General features: G+C 40.7%; 2 protein-coding genes across 2 annotated transcripts in view; both read left to right on the forward strand.

The window, feature by feature from the left end:
• si:ch1073-15f19.2 (uncharacterized) overlaps positions 1 to 4,970 on the forward strand; it is an 8,200-nt gene extending 3,230 nt beyond the window's left edge. Inside the window, exons 3-5 of the mRNA XM_062537320.1 lie at positions 49 to 585; positions 1,942 to 2,041; positions 3,060 to 4,970. Coding sequence (XP_062393304.1) covers positions 49 to 585; positions 1,942 to 2,041; positions 3,060 to 3,162 — 740 coding nt within the window. The 3' untranslated portion in view covers positions 3,163 to 4,970. The remainder of the gene's footprint in view (positions 1 to 48; positions 586 to 1,941; positions 2,042 to 3,059) is intronic.
• A 2,150-nt stretch (positions 4,971 to 7,120) lies between these two features.
• LOC134080916 (T-box transcription factor TBX5-like) lies at positions 7,121 to 11,952 on the forward strand. Its single transcript, XM_062537528.1, has 7 exons — positions 7,121 to 7,212; positions 7,442 to 7,561; positions 8,493 to 8,640; positions 8,756 to 8,908; positions 10,194 to 10,285; positions 11,388 to 11,515; positions 11,624 to 11,952. The coding sequence occupies exons 1-7, from the start codon at positions 7,121 to 7,123 to the stop codon at positions 11,950 to 11,952; spliced, it is 1,062 nt and encodes a 353-aa protein (XP_062393512.1).
• The last annotated feature ends 1,804 nt before the right edge of the window (positions 11,953 to 13,756 follow it).

Below are 13,756 nucleotides of genomic sequence, written 5' to 3' on the forward strand. Positions count from 1 at the left end.
AATAGCAACACAAGTGACCTTTCTCCTCCTACCTTTTCTCATTAATAGCTGAGGAAGACAAAGATAGACCTGTCACTGAACTGATCACCACAGAGGTCCCTGTGACTACGTCAAGTAGCTCAACAACAGCTATCAAGGTGATCTTCTCAACTGCACTGACCACTGGAGGAACCACTGCCCGTTCAGATTCTTCCACTAGCGAAAATGAGCCCGACGCTAGTTCTGTATCTATCTCATCCACCACCAGCAACACAAGGGAGCCTCAAACTAGCACAAAGGCTCCACTATCATATGACAGTAATACCACAGTCACCGTGGCATGGACAGAGTATGAGCAAAATACAACGTACGACAGACAGAATGTCACTGTTGTGTATCAAAGCAATGCTACAACAGTGCTTCAGAGCATAACGGGGACTCAAGAGTCAAAGGTCAACAACACCTCAGTTGAAGAGAGTACATCACAGCAGGCGGACTCAGGGACCCAGGCGACTGCTGCTGTGGCCACTGTTACATCATCAGAGCGCCAGAACCATGGCAACTACTCTACTGGAGTAGTGCAGCTTCAACCCATCGCGCCGCCTGGTAAAGTATCTGATGGAGATCTCTATCCTCTGAAGGCAATTATAGGGCTCTAGACAGTGAAAACATGTATTTTGCTGACAAGATATCAAGCGCTCCATCCAGGACATAGTACAAGGTCAAGTTAAAGTGTCTCTATCATCTTGTATATGGAGCTTTATGTGTATCGGGCTTTTTGAAACAGATCTTGTCCGCGACATCTCTCAACAACAAAATATGTTTTTCAAACATCTTTCATCTCATAATGTTCATCTCTTATTCGTTAACTTTTCATGTCAGCAGAAAAATATACTTTTTAAAACAATGTTTTCATAATGACCTGTTTATATAACTCTTTATATTAACATCAATTGGGCCCCCCTCCATGGACGCCATCTTTGTAGAGCAGCTCAAAAAGAGGGTTTTTTAGTGTTAGTCATTTAGGTGAAATTCAGCAGCTTCACCACTAGAGACTAGACACTGTAGCATTAAAGTGTAACTTCACCCCATAACTCCACCCACTTCACATTTCTGAAAAAGGCTTTCAAAATGGGCAGGACGTTCTGAAATTTGGAAGGTAGTGCAGCACTGCTGCAGCCAATCAACCATGGTGATTTCGTGTCAATCTGGGAATGAGTGCTGCAGACATGGCTTATCACAAGTATGGCTAATCAGGGCAGCAGGTGTTGGGGCGTTTCATTCCTAATTTGTAACAACCCAGTGACGCAGTCTCTGCAAAAAAGTGCAGGACTACGTCAGCATTCCATCAGCATTTTGGACCAAAATGCCATGGCATGTTTCAACCTGTAGAGGGCGCGGAGAGCTATATCTCCAATACAAAATCATATGAAATGTTACTTTTCTCGGGAAGCACGATTTTTGTCAATATTAACCCTGGTAATAGTGTACGTCACACCTTATGAGTAATTTCAATCAATCAACAGCTCAAAAATATATTTTAGGGTGCAGTTACACTTTAAAGGTCACCACCATCTTGTGAAGAAAAAAGGCTGCACAAGTTCATTACTGAGCTCTTGAGTCCATAGACAGTAGCTTGTGCTGCATTCAGCAATCAACTTGTACAGACTCTCCACAAGTGATGGCAACCAGAAGAAGACTTCTTTTTACTGCCCTTTCTTTACTCGTGCCACTCTAGAAACACCATTGGAGAGCTGTCCATTCTGTGTGTGAGCTCATTACAGAAGCCCTTTCATACAGTACATATTCCAGACTAGCTATGAATAGAATACAAATGGATTGGCTCCTCACACTGCACCAAAAACAACTAGACAGGCATAATAAGGCATTGAAGCATGACGATTTGCTGCCTTTCAAATGTGTTAATCTGATATCTTCACCTTGTATTTTTATCAACATCAGATAACAGTCGACAACACCTGCCACTCATCATCATTCTGCCCATCCTGGCCCTGCTGCTGTGCCTTGGACTTGTCTACCGTAGATATCTCATTCGGAAGAGGTCCGTCCCTGACACACACCGAGTATTTCATTATGATCATTGCTGTGTGGTGCTAGTGCAGCATTGTCATATGTTTTGTTAGATCTTGGCATGATTCTTTCCTCTGCAATATTTAGTTTATGATTTTACATGAGCACTCGTGAGTATGTTGGCTGAGACGGAATAGAAGCTTCTGGTTCTCATTGGCCACTCCGCCATGCACTGGCCAATCAAAATTCTGCAGCCAAAACAATTTTGGACCAATATTGTGTGATATGAAGGTTCATCTAATAGGCTGCATCAGTACCAAATTCTCTCTTGTTGCAGACTTTTCTCAAGGAAGCAGTGCACATGTTTGTATATCAGTCTCACAAGACACATGCGCGACACGTGCATTCCCTCAAAACCCTCTCCCTCAAAACCATATTTGACCGATATTGTGTGTGTGTGTGTGTGTGTGTGTGTGTGTGTGTGTGTGTGTGTGTGTATGTGTGTGTGTGTGTGTGTGTGTGTGTGTGTGTGTGTGTGTGTGAGTGTGTGTGAATGTGTGTGTGTGTTTACACATGTGTGTGTGTGTGTGTGTGTGTGTGTGTGTGGTTGTCTCTAACATAAACTGCCAAACCACAAATTCACGTGAAATCCACACAGAACTGAAACTCATTATGCATTTCAGTGTACATGTAAATCTGCACTAGCGCCCCCACTGTTCAATAAGCGTATAGCATTTAGTGTAGAGTTTCCTCTACAACCCATCACATTCAATCACATCACTTCTGTCTTGGCCACCGGCAGCTACCTCACAATAATGGCATCAAATTTAAAATTAATATTTTTTTCCTGTTTCAATATTTGTCTGTTTCAACAATTGATAAGTTGATATGATGGAAATAGGGTTGTACGTAGACATGGTGTTTACTGCTTATTTTCCTTTTGATGTGTCTTGTAACACTGTTACAAACACTTAATAGACATGTTAAAAAAGTTAAAAGTTTATTTTTGATTGATGCTTAATGATTCAATATTTTCGTGTGTTTCTTAGATTGGACGGTCCTCCATCTTTTAAGCCCCCTCCACCACCTGTTAAATACACATCCATGATAGAACAACAACGTCAGATCCTTATGTTGGACATCCCGGCATGACAGGACCACACCACACCAATCGAATGAGAAGAGATGGCTACTCCTGACCTGTATAGGCCCAGTGCAAGTTGGAAATCAGCTGAGCTGGTGGAGAATGTGACTGGCATCCTTTCTAGACGAACGTGCAGAGCAAATTCAAATTTGCAAACATGTTTGTTTGGTTTCCCCCAGGCTAGTGTCTACCAAATGGCTAATCAAAAGGGACAGAAATATGTGTTGTTTTTACTTTAAAAGCTCCTTAAAGGCCATAAAGGGACACCTCAGCTTATTCCATTCAAACGTGTAGGCAAAAAAGATGAACTTGTATTACAAAAACACCATTTTTTTGTGGTATAAATGAACTCACTGCTCCACATTTGTCATTGGACTATTGCAGCTATTTTGTTGTTTTTGGACAAAGTTATTTTTGTTGATGTTTTTGAGAAGTGTTTTCTGTTAAGCTTACATATTTAGGTTAGAATTAGCAAACTTCTAGGCCCAACATCCTGGAGGTCAGTGGAACTGATAGAACTAAAAACAGAAGTAGGCCTACTCTGAATCTATGTTGTTAAAATTGTGTGCTGTAAATTCTATTTAGGGTAGTGGCACAGGATGAATCTACAGCTTATACTGTCATTGGCACAATGCAGAACAGACTTTCTATAAGTTTTAAGTCACTGTGCTGTATTATGTAGGTTTTTTTGTAAAATGTTTTATAGGTTTTATGCCATTTTATATGACGATGCCTTTTCCTTTGATACTTCCTGTTGATTGCCTTTAACCCTATTTTCTGTGATTCTGTGTCTATGGCAAGCAAAATAGTGAGAAAACCCCAAAAACAGCTAACCTACCTCTATGCTGACAGGTTGAAAAAGAAAGCCAGAAGAATAGTAGCTGATGCCTCTCATCCCCTTTGTAGCCAATTTGAACTTCTAAAGTCTGGCAGGCGCTACAGGGTCCAATTGGCTAAAGGCATTTTCAAAAAATCCTTTATCCCAAATGCCATCAATATAATCAACTCAAAGTGAATCCCCTGACAGCAAAAACTGCTCTTATTTATTTCATTTTATACTGATTTTATAACCATTGATGTTTGCCCTGCTGTATGTCCAGTTGCTGTACTGTATGTTCAGCTGCTATATGTTGCTGTATGTTCAGTTGCTGTATGCCCAGTCGCTGTATGTTCAGTTGCTATATGTTGCTGTATGTCCAGTTGCTGTATGTCCAGTCAATGTGTCTATGAGAAATGTGTCTGTTTAACCTGTGTTTTGGTGAGCCAAAGACAATTTTCCACCTATGTGGACAATTACTGTAAAGACTTATTCTATTCTATTATTCTATTCTATTCTATTCTTAACAATAAGATTCTAGCCAAATATATTTTTGCCTACTGAACTTGCTCAGTACTGACAGTTAAGCATGTTTGATGTTAAGTGTGCACATAACCACATAAGCAACCCAACAGGACATGTATTCGCTGAAACAGAGCTGTGTATAATATGAATGTATTCTGGGATATTGATATTATTGAGTAATTGCTAACACAAATCTTCCCTCCAAATGTTTATATTCCAGTTTCAATTCCAATGAAGTGATGCCTTTCAATAGAGATTTTTTTTTTATTATTATTCTCAAAAGAAACAAATAATTGTGGGACATGACTGAATATGTTTGAACAGAAGTTGTTCTGTTAAAAGTTGTAGGTCACTAAAATGAAAGCTGAAGTGTAGCTTACTACCTCCACCCCCTGGTAAAATAGCTCCATTACAAGGGTCTGCTGGTGAAAGTAATATTACTGTAAAAATATTAATAAAAACAAACATTCCAGATATTCGGATTACTCTGATTGTTCAAAAAGGTGAAAGAAATGCCTAGCTCAGTTACAGACATCGTAGCAAATAGTGACAGACATCATGAGTAACAGACATTATATCACATTACAGACATCATATCACAGACTAACATACAGTACACCATAATACAGAGTAACAGACATCATAGCACATAGCTAATGACATCATGTCACAGAGTTGCAGACATTATATGTTTTCAACTCAAGCCTGCGACTGGGGAGGCTCCCTACACTGTGGAAGCCATCATGTGTCTTCCCAGTTCCAGTGAACTTACAGTAATAACTTCAGGCCTGTTGCCCTGCCCCTGACATCATACACAATCCTCAGATCTACCATGCACTTGACCAACTGCGGTCCACTTACCAGGATGAGGTAGATGTAGAGGATGCCAGCCTCTATCTGCTCAGGGCGCATATCACCTGTATCAAGGGAGTGGTTGCTGGGAGAATCATGCTTCTTGGTTTTGGTCTGATTGGTTGAAGGACTATCAAATGCCATTTGATATACGCCTGAGTAGAAATAAAGAGCAGAGTCCAGACTAATGTTCAATCTTAAAAGATTGAACTTAAAAGATTGAACTTAGTATGGTGATAGCCAGACTACTCTGTAAGCACTTTCTTATGAAACCACACAGGTTTTCTGTTTGATGTACAGCATAGGCGATCAATTTCAAAAAGAGATTGTAGGAGACATATACGTTAAGTGTGTGCTGTAGTTTGTTGCAAGGCCATCAAATTAATTGACAAAGAGGAAAAGAGACCTGGGACCTTCAGTGGGCTACAGCAGCAGTTCCTTCCAACAAAGCCTAAAAGAAACGGTAAACTTACGCATGACAGTGCTTTTGCATGAAGACGCAAGCTATTAACTAATGTCTATTTGAAAACGACAGTTCAACAACTTGTGTTTGACCGACGTGAGGTTGGCAAGTCAATAGATAGGAAAAATAGCATTTTACGCAATTGCATGACTGTTACAGACTTAGCCTAATTATTAGTGCCGTGTTATTTATCATGAACGATTCTGAGACCTCGCATGATATATTTACCCAATAGCATATCGCACTTTTACGCAGTCTCTACGGACTTCTACAGGCGCACGACAGAGAAAGACTATACTGTCCCGCGTCGTCGAATAGGCTTCCAGTGCCATGTGGTAGAGTAAGAGTTTTGCGGAGTTGCCAAGTGTCGCGGGACAGTAGGCAAGTAGGCCGGGAGGCAATTGGCACCGGACAGCGTAGCGGGATACTGGACAAGTTGCACGAGACAGTAGGTGAGTGACGCGGGGCAGTAGGCGAGTGGCGTGCGCGCCAGCAACAACAGTAGGAGCCTGCAGTTTTTGTTGCAATTGCCATTTTGGCTTATATCGTTTTCTTATATTTAGGATGACAGTCTGCTCGTTTAGAACGAATACCTGCGGTACATCGTCCCCTTGCGGAGAAGATTAGATCACTTCAATTACATTTAAGGATATTTATGAATTACCCTAGGCAATTAACTTATGTTTAGGTTGTTAAAAGAAATACCATTCCTGAATGAAAGCTTTTACTTCTTTGCAATTTGGCCGTCTTACAGACTCGTTTTAGCGGTCAAGGAAAGAGGACTTCTGCACTTGCACTGATGTTGCAATTATGGAGAAGATGAGGTTCCCTAACCTACAGCTTTCTGTTGATTGTCTGCCGATTTCACAGGATCCTAAAGGCAGTGGTCATCCCCTTGTAACACTACACACATGGCATGTGGAGGAGAACTTTCCAGTTCAACTAAACGCACTGTTGAACACCTGCGTGATCATTTGAGTGAAGATGCAGAGTCAGTTACATCCCATCAGGTAGGTCAATTCGGAGAGTTGTATGTCCTTTTCATTTAATGAAATGTCTTGTCGCAAATGCTTGGTACTGTAATATTCATATTTTATATTGATTATATAATTTAAGGTCCCAAATATAATGTAATGTAAGATTTGTATTTAACATAATTTGGAATGATCACTCCATGGATCACTCCATATTTAACGTCCAATCCATTTTTAGGATAACAATAATTCGGGCAAAAAAGAATTGTCAATATGTGTAAGTCACTGAGAGTTGTGTCAGGCTACTTAATGTTTTTTCTCCATCTCCTGAGAGCATGGAGGGGATTCAGGTGGATTTGCATGGGAAAGATTTGTGGACCAGATTTCATGCTGTCACAACAGAAATGATCATTACTAAAGCAGGACGGTGAGAACTAGAACTTCTTCTCTTAATCTTAATGTGTGTGTTCCTGTTCCTGTTCATGATCAGCATTAGATTTAGTTTATCTACGTGAGTGAGTATGTAGAGGTAACTATTAGTCTACTTTTTTTTTCATCTTATAGTGTCTGGGATTGAACTTTAACAGTGTGTTTAACAGTGTGTCTTATTTTGATAGTAATAATAGTGATAATAATAAATTATGTTCCCTCAACAGACGAATGTTTCCCAGCTATAAAATTAGGGTGACTGGCCTAAACCCAAGGGCAAAGTATATTCTTTTGACAGATATTGTACCAATGGACAGTCATCGCTACAAATTTGCAGACAATAAATGGTAAGCAATGTTATGCACATGATCCTTTCTCCCTGATCAATTTAATGTCCCAGCTGTCAAATAATAATCTTAGGCCTGTAGCAAAGTGTTCATATTGTCTTAAACCAAACTACTTGTAAATGCACCCAGAAAAGGCATCATTCTGAGGGAATGGCATTATTTTCTATAGTTCCAAAATGGTGGATTGTTTTATATGAACCTTTCTGAGTAATAGTAGCCTACATGGTACATTGTTCAATGGTTCAATGGTGATCAGTAATTGATAATGAAGATAATAGTAGTTGAAGTGTTATGGGTATGTGATAAGTGTGTAGTGCTGGTCAGTCAGTGACTGTGTGGATGAGTCTGACATTTCACTGTATGTTAGCGTGTGTGACCTGTGGTTCAGGACTGTCTGTAGTGTGGCTGATTTGTTTTGATGGTTTATGTGTACAGTATGTATTGCTTGCCTGTAGTGCAGGTCTGTGCGTAAATGGTATGGCTGACTTTTGATGTTTTAAGTGTGTACAGCAGCTCAGTGATTGAGAGTTTGACATTGAAATGTCACTGTATATTCAGGGATGTACAGTATAGCGGAGGCTAAACGCAAATAAACAGTTTATTCACCTCTGAAATTTTAAAAATAGAGTTGATCCATCTCTTATAAGAGTTTATCCACCTGTCAAAAATAGTTTATTCGCCAATTGCAACTTCTAACATTGAAAAATTGCACTGCATTATCCACATTACTCATCAACACTCTAGGAACCATTTACAGTAATACCATTGGTATTGTTATAAACACAACTCAATATCCTCATAAAACATGTTCTATATAATATCCAATAACATATACATTCCACCTCACTGTGATCATAGAATTCATAGTATACCCACCTCGTATTCTACCGCTACATCCCTGTGTATACTGTATGTGTGTGCTGTGGTGCAGGTCTGTGAGTGGGAAAGCGGAGCCGGCCATCTTGGGCAGGCTGTACGTGCATCCCGACTCCCCAGCCTCTGGAGCCCATTGGACCAGACAGCTGGTGTCCTTCCACAAACTCAAGCTCACCAACAACCACCTGGACCCTTTTGGACATGTAAGACACAGTATACATTGGAAACAAAGTTACACAAAATATTGACACAATAGATAAAAATGTAATGACACATACAGTATATTGCTTTATCTTTTTTGTTTTGTTTTCTGTGCAGATCATTTTAAATTCCATGCATAAGTATCAACCTCGCCTTCACATTATCAAAGCTGATGAGAAGAGTGGATTTGGAGCTTCAAACACGGCTTTCTACACCCACTCTTTCCCAGAGACAGCCTTCATTGCTGTGACATCTTACCAAAACCATGCAGTAAGAAACTACCTTACCAATTTGTTTGTTTGTTTGTTTGTTTTTCGGGGCTATGCGTTCAGTCGGGCAGGACAGTAGAGATTGACAGGAAGCGAGCGAAAGAGAGAAATGGGGTGGGATTGGGAAAATACCTAGTTCAGTTCGAACCCGGGTCCACCGGCCCACTGAATATATGGTATGGGCGCTGTAGCCCTTTGCACCAGAGTAATCCCAGAAACTATCTAACAATATTCATATTTATTTGTAGTCTACTCAAGCGACACCAAGTCATGTGTATCTCCAGACTTTATTGTTGTGAGTTGTGACTACTTTGTGAACAGGCATGATGCATTGTGCATTCTGAGTGTGAGCGCATCGCCTACTCTATTAAGTAACTACAGTATTCCCTCTGAAGATGTGATGGAGGAAGCCTTTGAAAGGAGGAAGTTAAAGTATGCAGAGCTGGTAGCAGAAGCAACGGAACAAGGCTGACAAGCACACACAAGAGCAGTGGAGATGGCAGTACAGTGCAGTGTGTGCACATCCAAAATCATTTACAGGTTCTCCATCAAAAATTAACTGAAGATAAAATGGAGAATTAAATTTAGATTTGTATCTTCATTTCAAAGTGAGCCAACACACTTTTCACTGAAAAGAGTTGTCTGAGGCTGCTGAAAGGTTATAGATGAGGCGCTCACAGACTACTGAGGGTCATGCCATGACCTGGATTGGCCCTGGAGTGGTACTTGATGTCTGTAACATGTCTTAATCCATCATGAATGTAGAGGGGGTTGTCTGGGACACCAGACACCACTGTTGAGCCTGCTGGAGATGTGGCCTGATTCAACAAAACACAGAGGAAGGAGAGTGCTGTCTTTTCTCTCTTTTTCTGTTTTTGTTCTTCAGAGCATTCAGGATATTGTTTTGTGTGAAGCACATGTTGTGCTGTGAAGGAAAGCCTTTAAGAAATCCTGAGTACAACATGTAGAATATTTGTAGGGGCCCCCAACTTCATTTTTGTTTTATCTCATCCTGTTGAATAATTTTCGATAGACTTGGTTGTTGATTGACCTCTGTGGCAGTGTATGTTAGTTAGGAGTGCATTTACAAGAGTGCTCAGGTACAACATGTCGCGTGTTTGTGACTGCTGCAAGTCAATCATGCTTTATCATTGAATCTTGTGTCATGTTGTGTAATGTATAGGACAGACACTCTAACCAATGATAACCATTCTTACATGTGTCACAAAAATGGGAAAGTCAGAACAAAAGTATGTTTTTCTGAATCTTTACCTTTTATGTTCCAGATCACCCAATTAAAAATTGAGAACAACCCCTTTGCAAAAGGCTTCCGTGGCAGTGATGACCTGGAGCTGCACCGCTTATCTCACATGTCAAGGTTTTCATACATTCACTCAAATTTTTATTTATTTATTTATTTTATTTTGGCATTGCACACACAAACACGGTCGGTTAAATCAAAACAGGAAAAACGCCACCAATTCACATTCACAACGCATTGAGAGTTCATCTGGTGTTAACCAGGCTACACAAAAGAAGCCCAGTAGGATTGTGTGTGAGTGTATGTGTGTGTGTGTGTGTGTGTGTGTGTGTGTGTGTGTGTGTGTGTGTGTGTGTGTGTGTGTGTGTGTGTGTGTGTGTGTGTGTGTGTGTGTGTGTGTGTGTGTGTGTGTGTGTGTGTGTGTGTGTGTGTGTGTGTGTGTGCGTGTGTGTGTGTGTATTCATTTGTGAGTGACAAGGACATGACAGTGGGGTGGAAATCAACCGAATGGCTTAAGGCAGCTGGACTGATCTGTTCTAATTGTGTTTTGCAAATTCAATTAACAAAGATTGGAGTCTGTCCATACAAGTTGCAAATACTGATTTGCCCAGCACAGATGATGATAAATTCTCAGCCCTTTCCCAGTCACATAAGTGGAGAAGGTCTGCCTTGCTTTTAGGCTTTTAAAAGGCATCTGACATACAGTAGGCAGTCTAGATGAGGCACATTGTTTGGGCTTGGCCTGGCAACTCGGGTACATCATCCCACCATTGAGATCAAGAGGCAGGACGGATTAATTTGAAATGTGATTGGTATTCATTCATTTATTCATTCAACCTTTATTTATTCTCGGAGTGTCATTGAGGGTAGCCCTCATTTTCAATGAGGCCGAGATTTATATTATCATAAAATATTACAATTAATTAACAATTGCTCTTGTCTTTCAGATAAAATTGAAGTAAAAATTGACAGTTGGCCAGGTCTCATAGTATATAGTGATGTGTTGGAGCCATTTATAGTCACCTTTATTATTTGTGAGATTATTGGGATTTACTTATTTTAGCCACTTGGGGGTGTAGTGCACTGGCTGTTAGTTAGGTGAATTGAAAGGTGTATATGAACAGGTGTTCAATGATTAATGGGAATAGGAACAACTATGACACTGATAATGTTACTCTCTAGAAACGGTCTATCCACAGTATGTCTTTTCTCTTACAAGTAAGGAGTACGTGCTGGTGCCTCAAAACATCAGCAGGCCAAGACTGGTCTCCACTGGTCCGTCTCCAAGTCTGTGTCCTCACTCTGAGCCCCACCTGGTTGCCAGAGAGACCACAGAAAAAGGACAAGGTGCAGATCTTTGTTTTTCATAGGCTGTGTTCTCCTAACTCACATGCTATGGGTCTGTGTCTATGTCTAAGTCTATGGGTTTCTTGTATGTTTGTGTGTCATCCACAGAACATGCCCTTCACTCCGTGTCTGCGTCTGAGCATCCCTGTTTGACGGACCCCGATCTGAGTGGTGGCTCTGCTGCATTCCTTCAGCAGCAGCAACAGCAGCAGGAGGAGCATGATGGACTTTGTCACTTCCCCCTGGCCACTTTCACTTCAGGAAATAATAGCCATCTCTACTGCCCAGGGCCAGCCTCTCTGCAGCCTTGCATGTTTGCCAGTTCACACGGGGACAATGCGGAGACTGACTGGTCTTTCTATCCCCAACAGAGGTTTTCCGCTGGCCAGCAAGGTAGTGGGAACCTCAGCTACAGATCGGACTCTCTAGATGTCTAACCCACACGCATATGAACTTACAAGTAACAACTATGCATGTGAAATTGTTTAGATCATTGCCAGAAAACAGAGAGAGAAAGAGAGTGACAGTGGGAGTGGTTCTGTGTGTGTGTGTGTGTGTGTGTGTGTGTGTGTGTGTGTGTGGGTCTCAATATACACAAATATACGATTAGAAGAAAGTTAATGCATGAAATATACCCTTGAGGTTTCTTGTTAATAATAATAATAACAACAACAATAACAGAATATATATCACAAAATAACTAACACCATTGAATGGGAAAAACAAAGGGAATTTCTATAATAGTGCATCAGGCTTCGTCAGCGATTCTAAAGTGATTCTAGAAACCCATAACACATTTTGTCTAGGGCTGTCAAAATAACTGATTTATTTAGATTAATTAATTTGAGATAAAATAACTGATTAAAAAAATTAACGCAGATTAATCGATGACCTTTGACCCATTAGACCGTAAAATGGGGAGACAAGAATGTTCTGCCTGGATCATTGATTGGCACATTTACTTTAATAAAAACGGCCTGACAGTGTTAAAAAGAAAGTGTTGATTAAAACAAAGTCCTCTGCAATGTCTGCAGCACAGAATTTGCATTTCACCGGAGTTCGTCAACTCTTAAGTACCACATTACTGCAAAGAAATAGTGTTGACATTGCGATTTTGCGATTACATTTTATCCACGACATTCCGCAGCCCAACAATGGGGGTCGCCATGACACCGAGACGGTTTTCTATTTCCGGCGAAGCTGCATTGTATCTGTTTTAACGTGACGGTTTACGGTGCTTAACATATCATAACGCATTTAAAAGTAAACATTTCTATTTTATATCGGTTATATATGATGTAGTATATACATGCTGAGGGCAGAATTGTCAATATTTCGAAAGAAATCTAAGTTGAGGCATAATCTAGTTAGCTATGGAGAACGCACATGTTAACAGAATGAACGGAAGTTGAAAACAGTATCGTAACCATCGCAACGATACATATTTCCGGGTTAAGGAATGAGGTGGATATGCGATTAATTTAGATTAATTAATCACAGAGTATGTAATTAATTAGATTAAACATTTTAATCGATTGACAGCCCTAATTTTGTCACATTCATCTGGAAGCAAGCAAACTGGACCAAGCCTGTCCCCGAAACATTACGATTCCCCCAATCACTGAAAGGGGGGGCAGGAGTTTGGGAAAATGGAATGGGAGTTTGGAGAAATGGAATGGGAGTTTGGGGAGGGGAATGGGAGTTTGGGGAAATGGAATGGGAGTTTGGGGAAATGGAATGGGAGTTTGGGGAAGGGAATGGGAGTTTGGGGAGGGGAATGGGAGTTTGGGGAAATGGAATGGGAGTTTGGGGAGGGAATGGGAGTTTGGGGAAATGGAATGGGAGTTTGGGGAAGGGAATGGGAGTATGGGGAAGGGAATGGGAGTTTGGGGAAATGGAATGGGAGTTTGGGGAAGGCAATGGGAGTTTGGGAAAAATGGGAGTTTGGGGAGGGGGTTGGTGAGTTCGCTCTGGTGTTTTGTTGGTGTTTGATTCAAATATTAACGAATGTGACATCTAGAATTGCTGACGATATCTTTAATGATAAGTTATCACTCCCAACTGACATAATAGTTAGTATTATCCATGTTCTTCCCATATAAAGTGTGAATGTGTGAGTATGGTTTGGTCAGTTTGACCACTGTGCTGCTGACTGTGCGTGTTTTGAGCTGTTGTTTACGGGTTGCATGTAGGCTGGATAAGAAACAGCTTTTTTATATTAGATGCATGTCTCATGAAGGT

The sequence above is a fragment of the Sardina pilchardus genome, chromosome 5, assembly GCF_963854185.1.
Source record: "Sardina pilchardus chromosome 5, fSarPil1.1, whole genome shotgun sequence".
Classification (NCBI taxonomy): Eukaryota; Metazoa; Chordata; class Actinopteri; order Clupeiformes; family Clupeidae; genus Sardina; species Sardina pilchardus.

What these genes read in the sequence shown, in the direction of transcription:
- LOC134080916 (XM_062537528.1), top strand. Translation starts at nt 7,121, where the DNA reads ATGGAGGGGATTCAGGTGGATTTGCATGGGAAAGATTTGTGGACCAGA. An exon ending in ATCATTACTAAAGCAGGACG is followed by an intron (nt 7,213 to 7,441) that starts GTGAGAACTAGA and finishes TTCCCTCAACAG; the next exon opens with ACGAATGTTTCCCAGCTATA. An exon ending in GACCACAGAAAAAGGACAAG is followed by an intron (nt 11,516 to 11,623) that starts GTGCAGATCTTT and finishes TGTCATCCACAG; the next exon opens with AACATGCCCTTCACTCCGTG.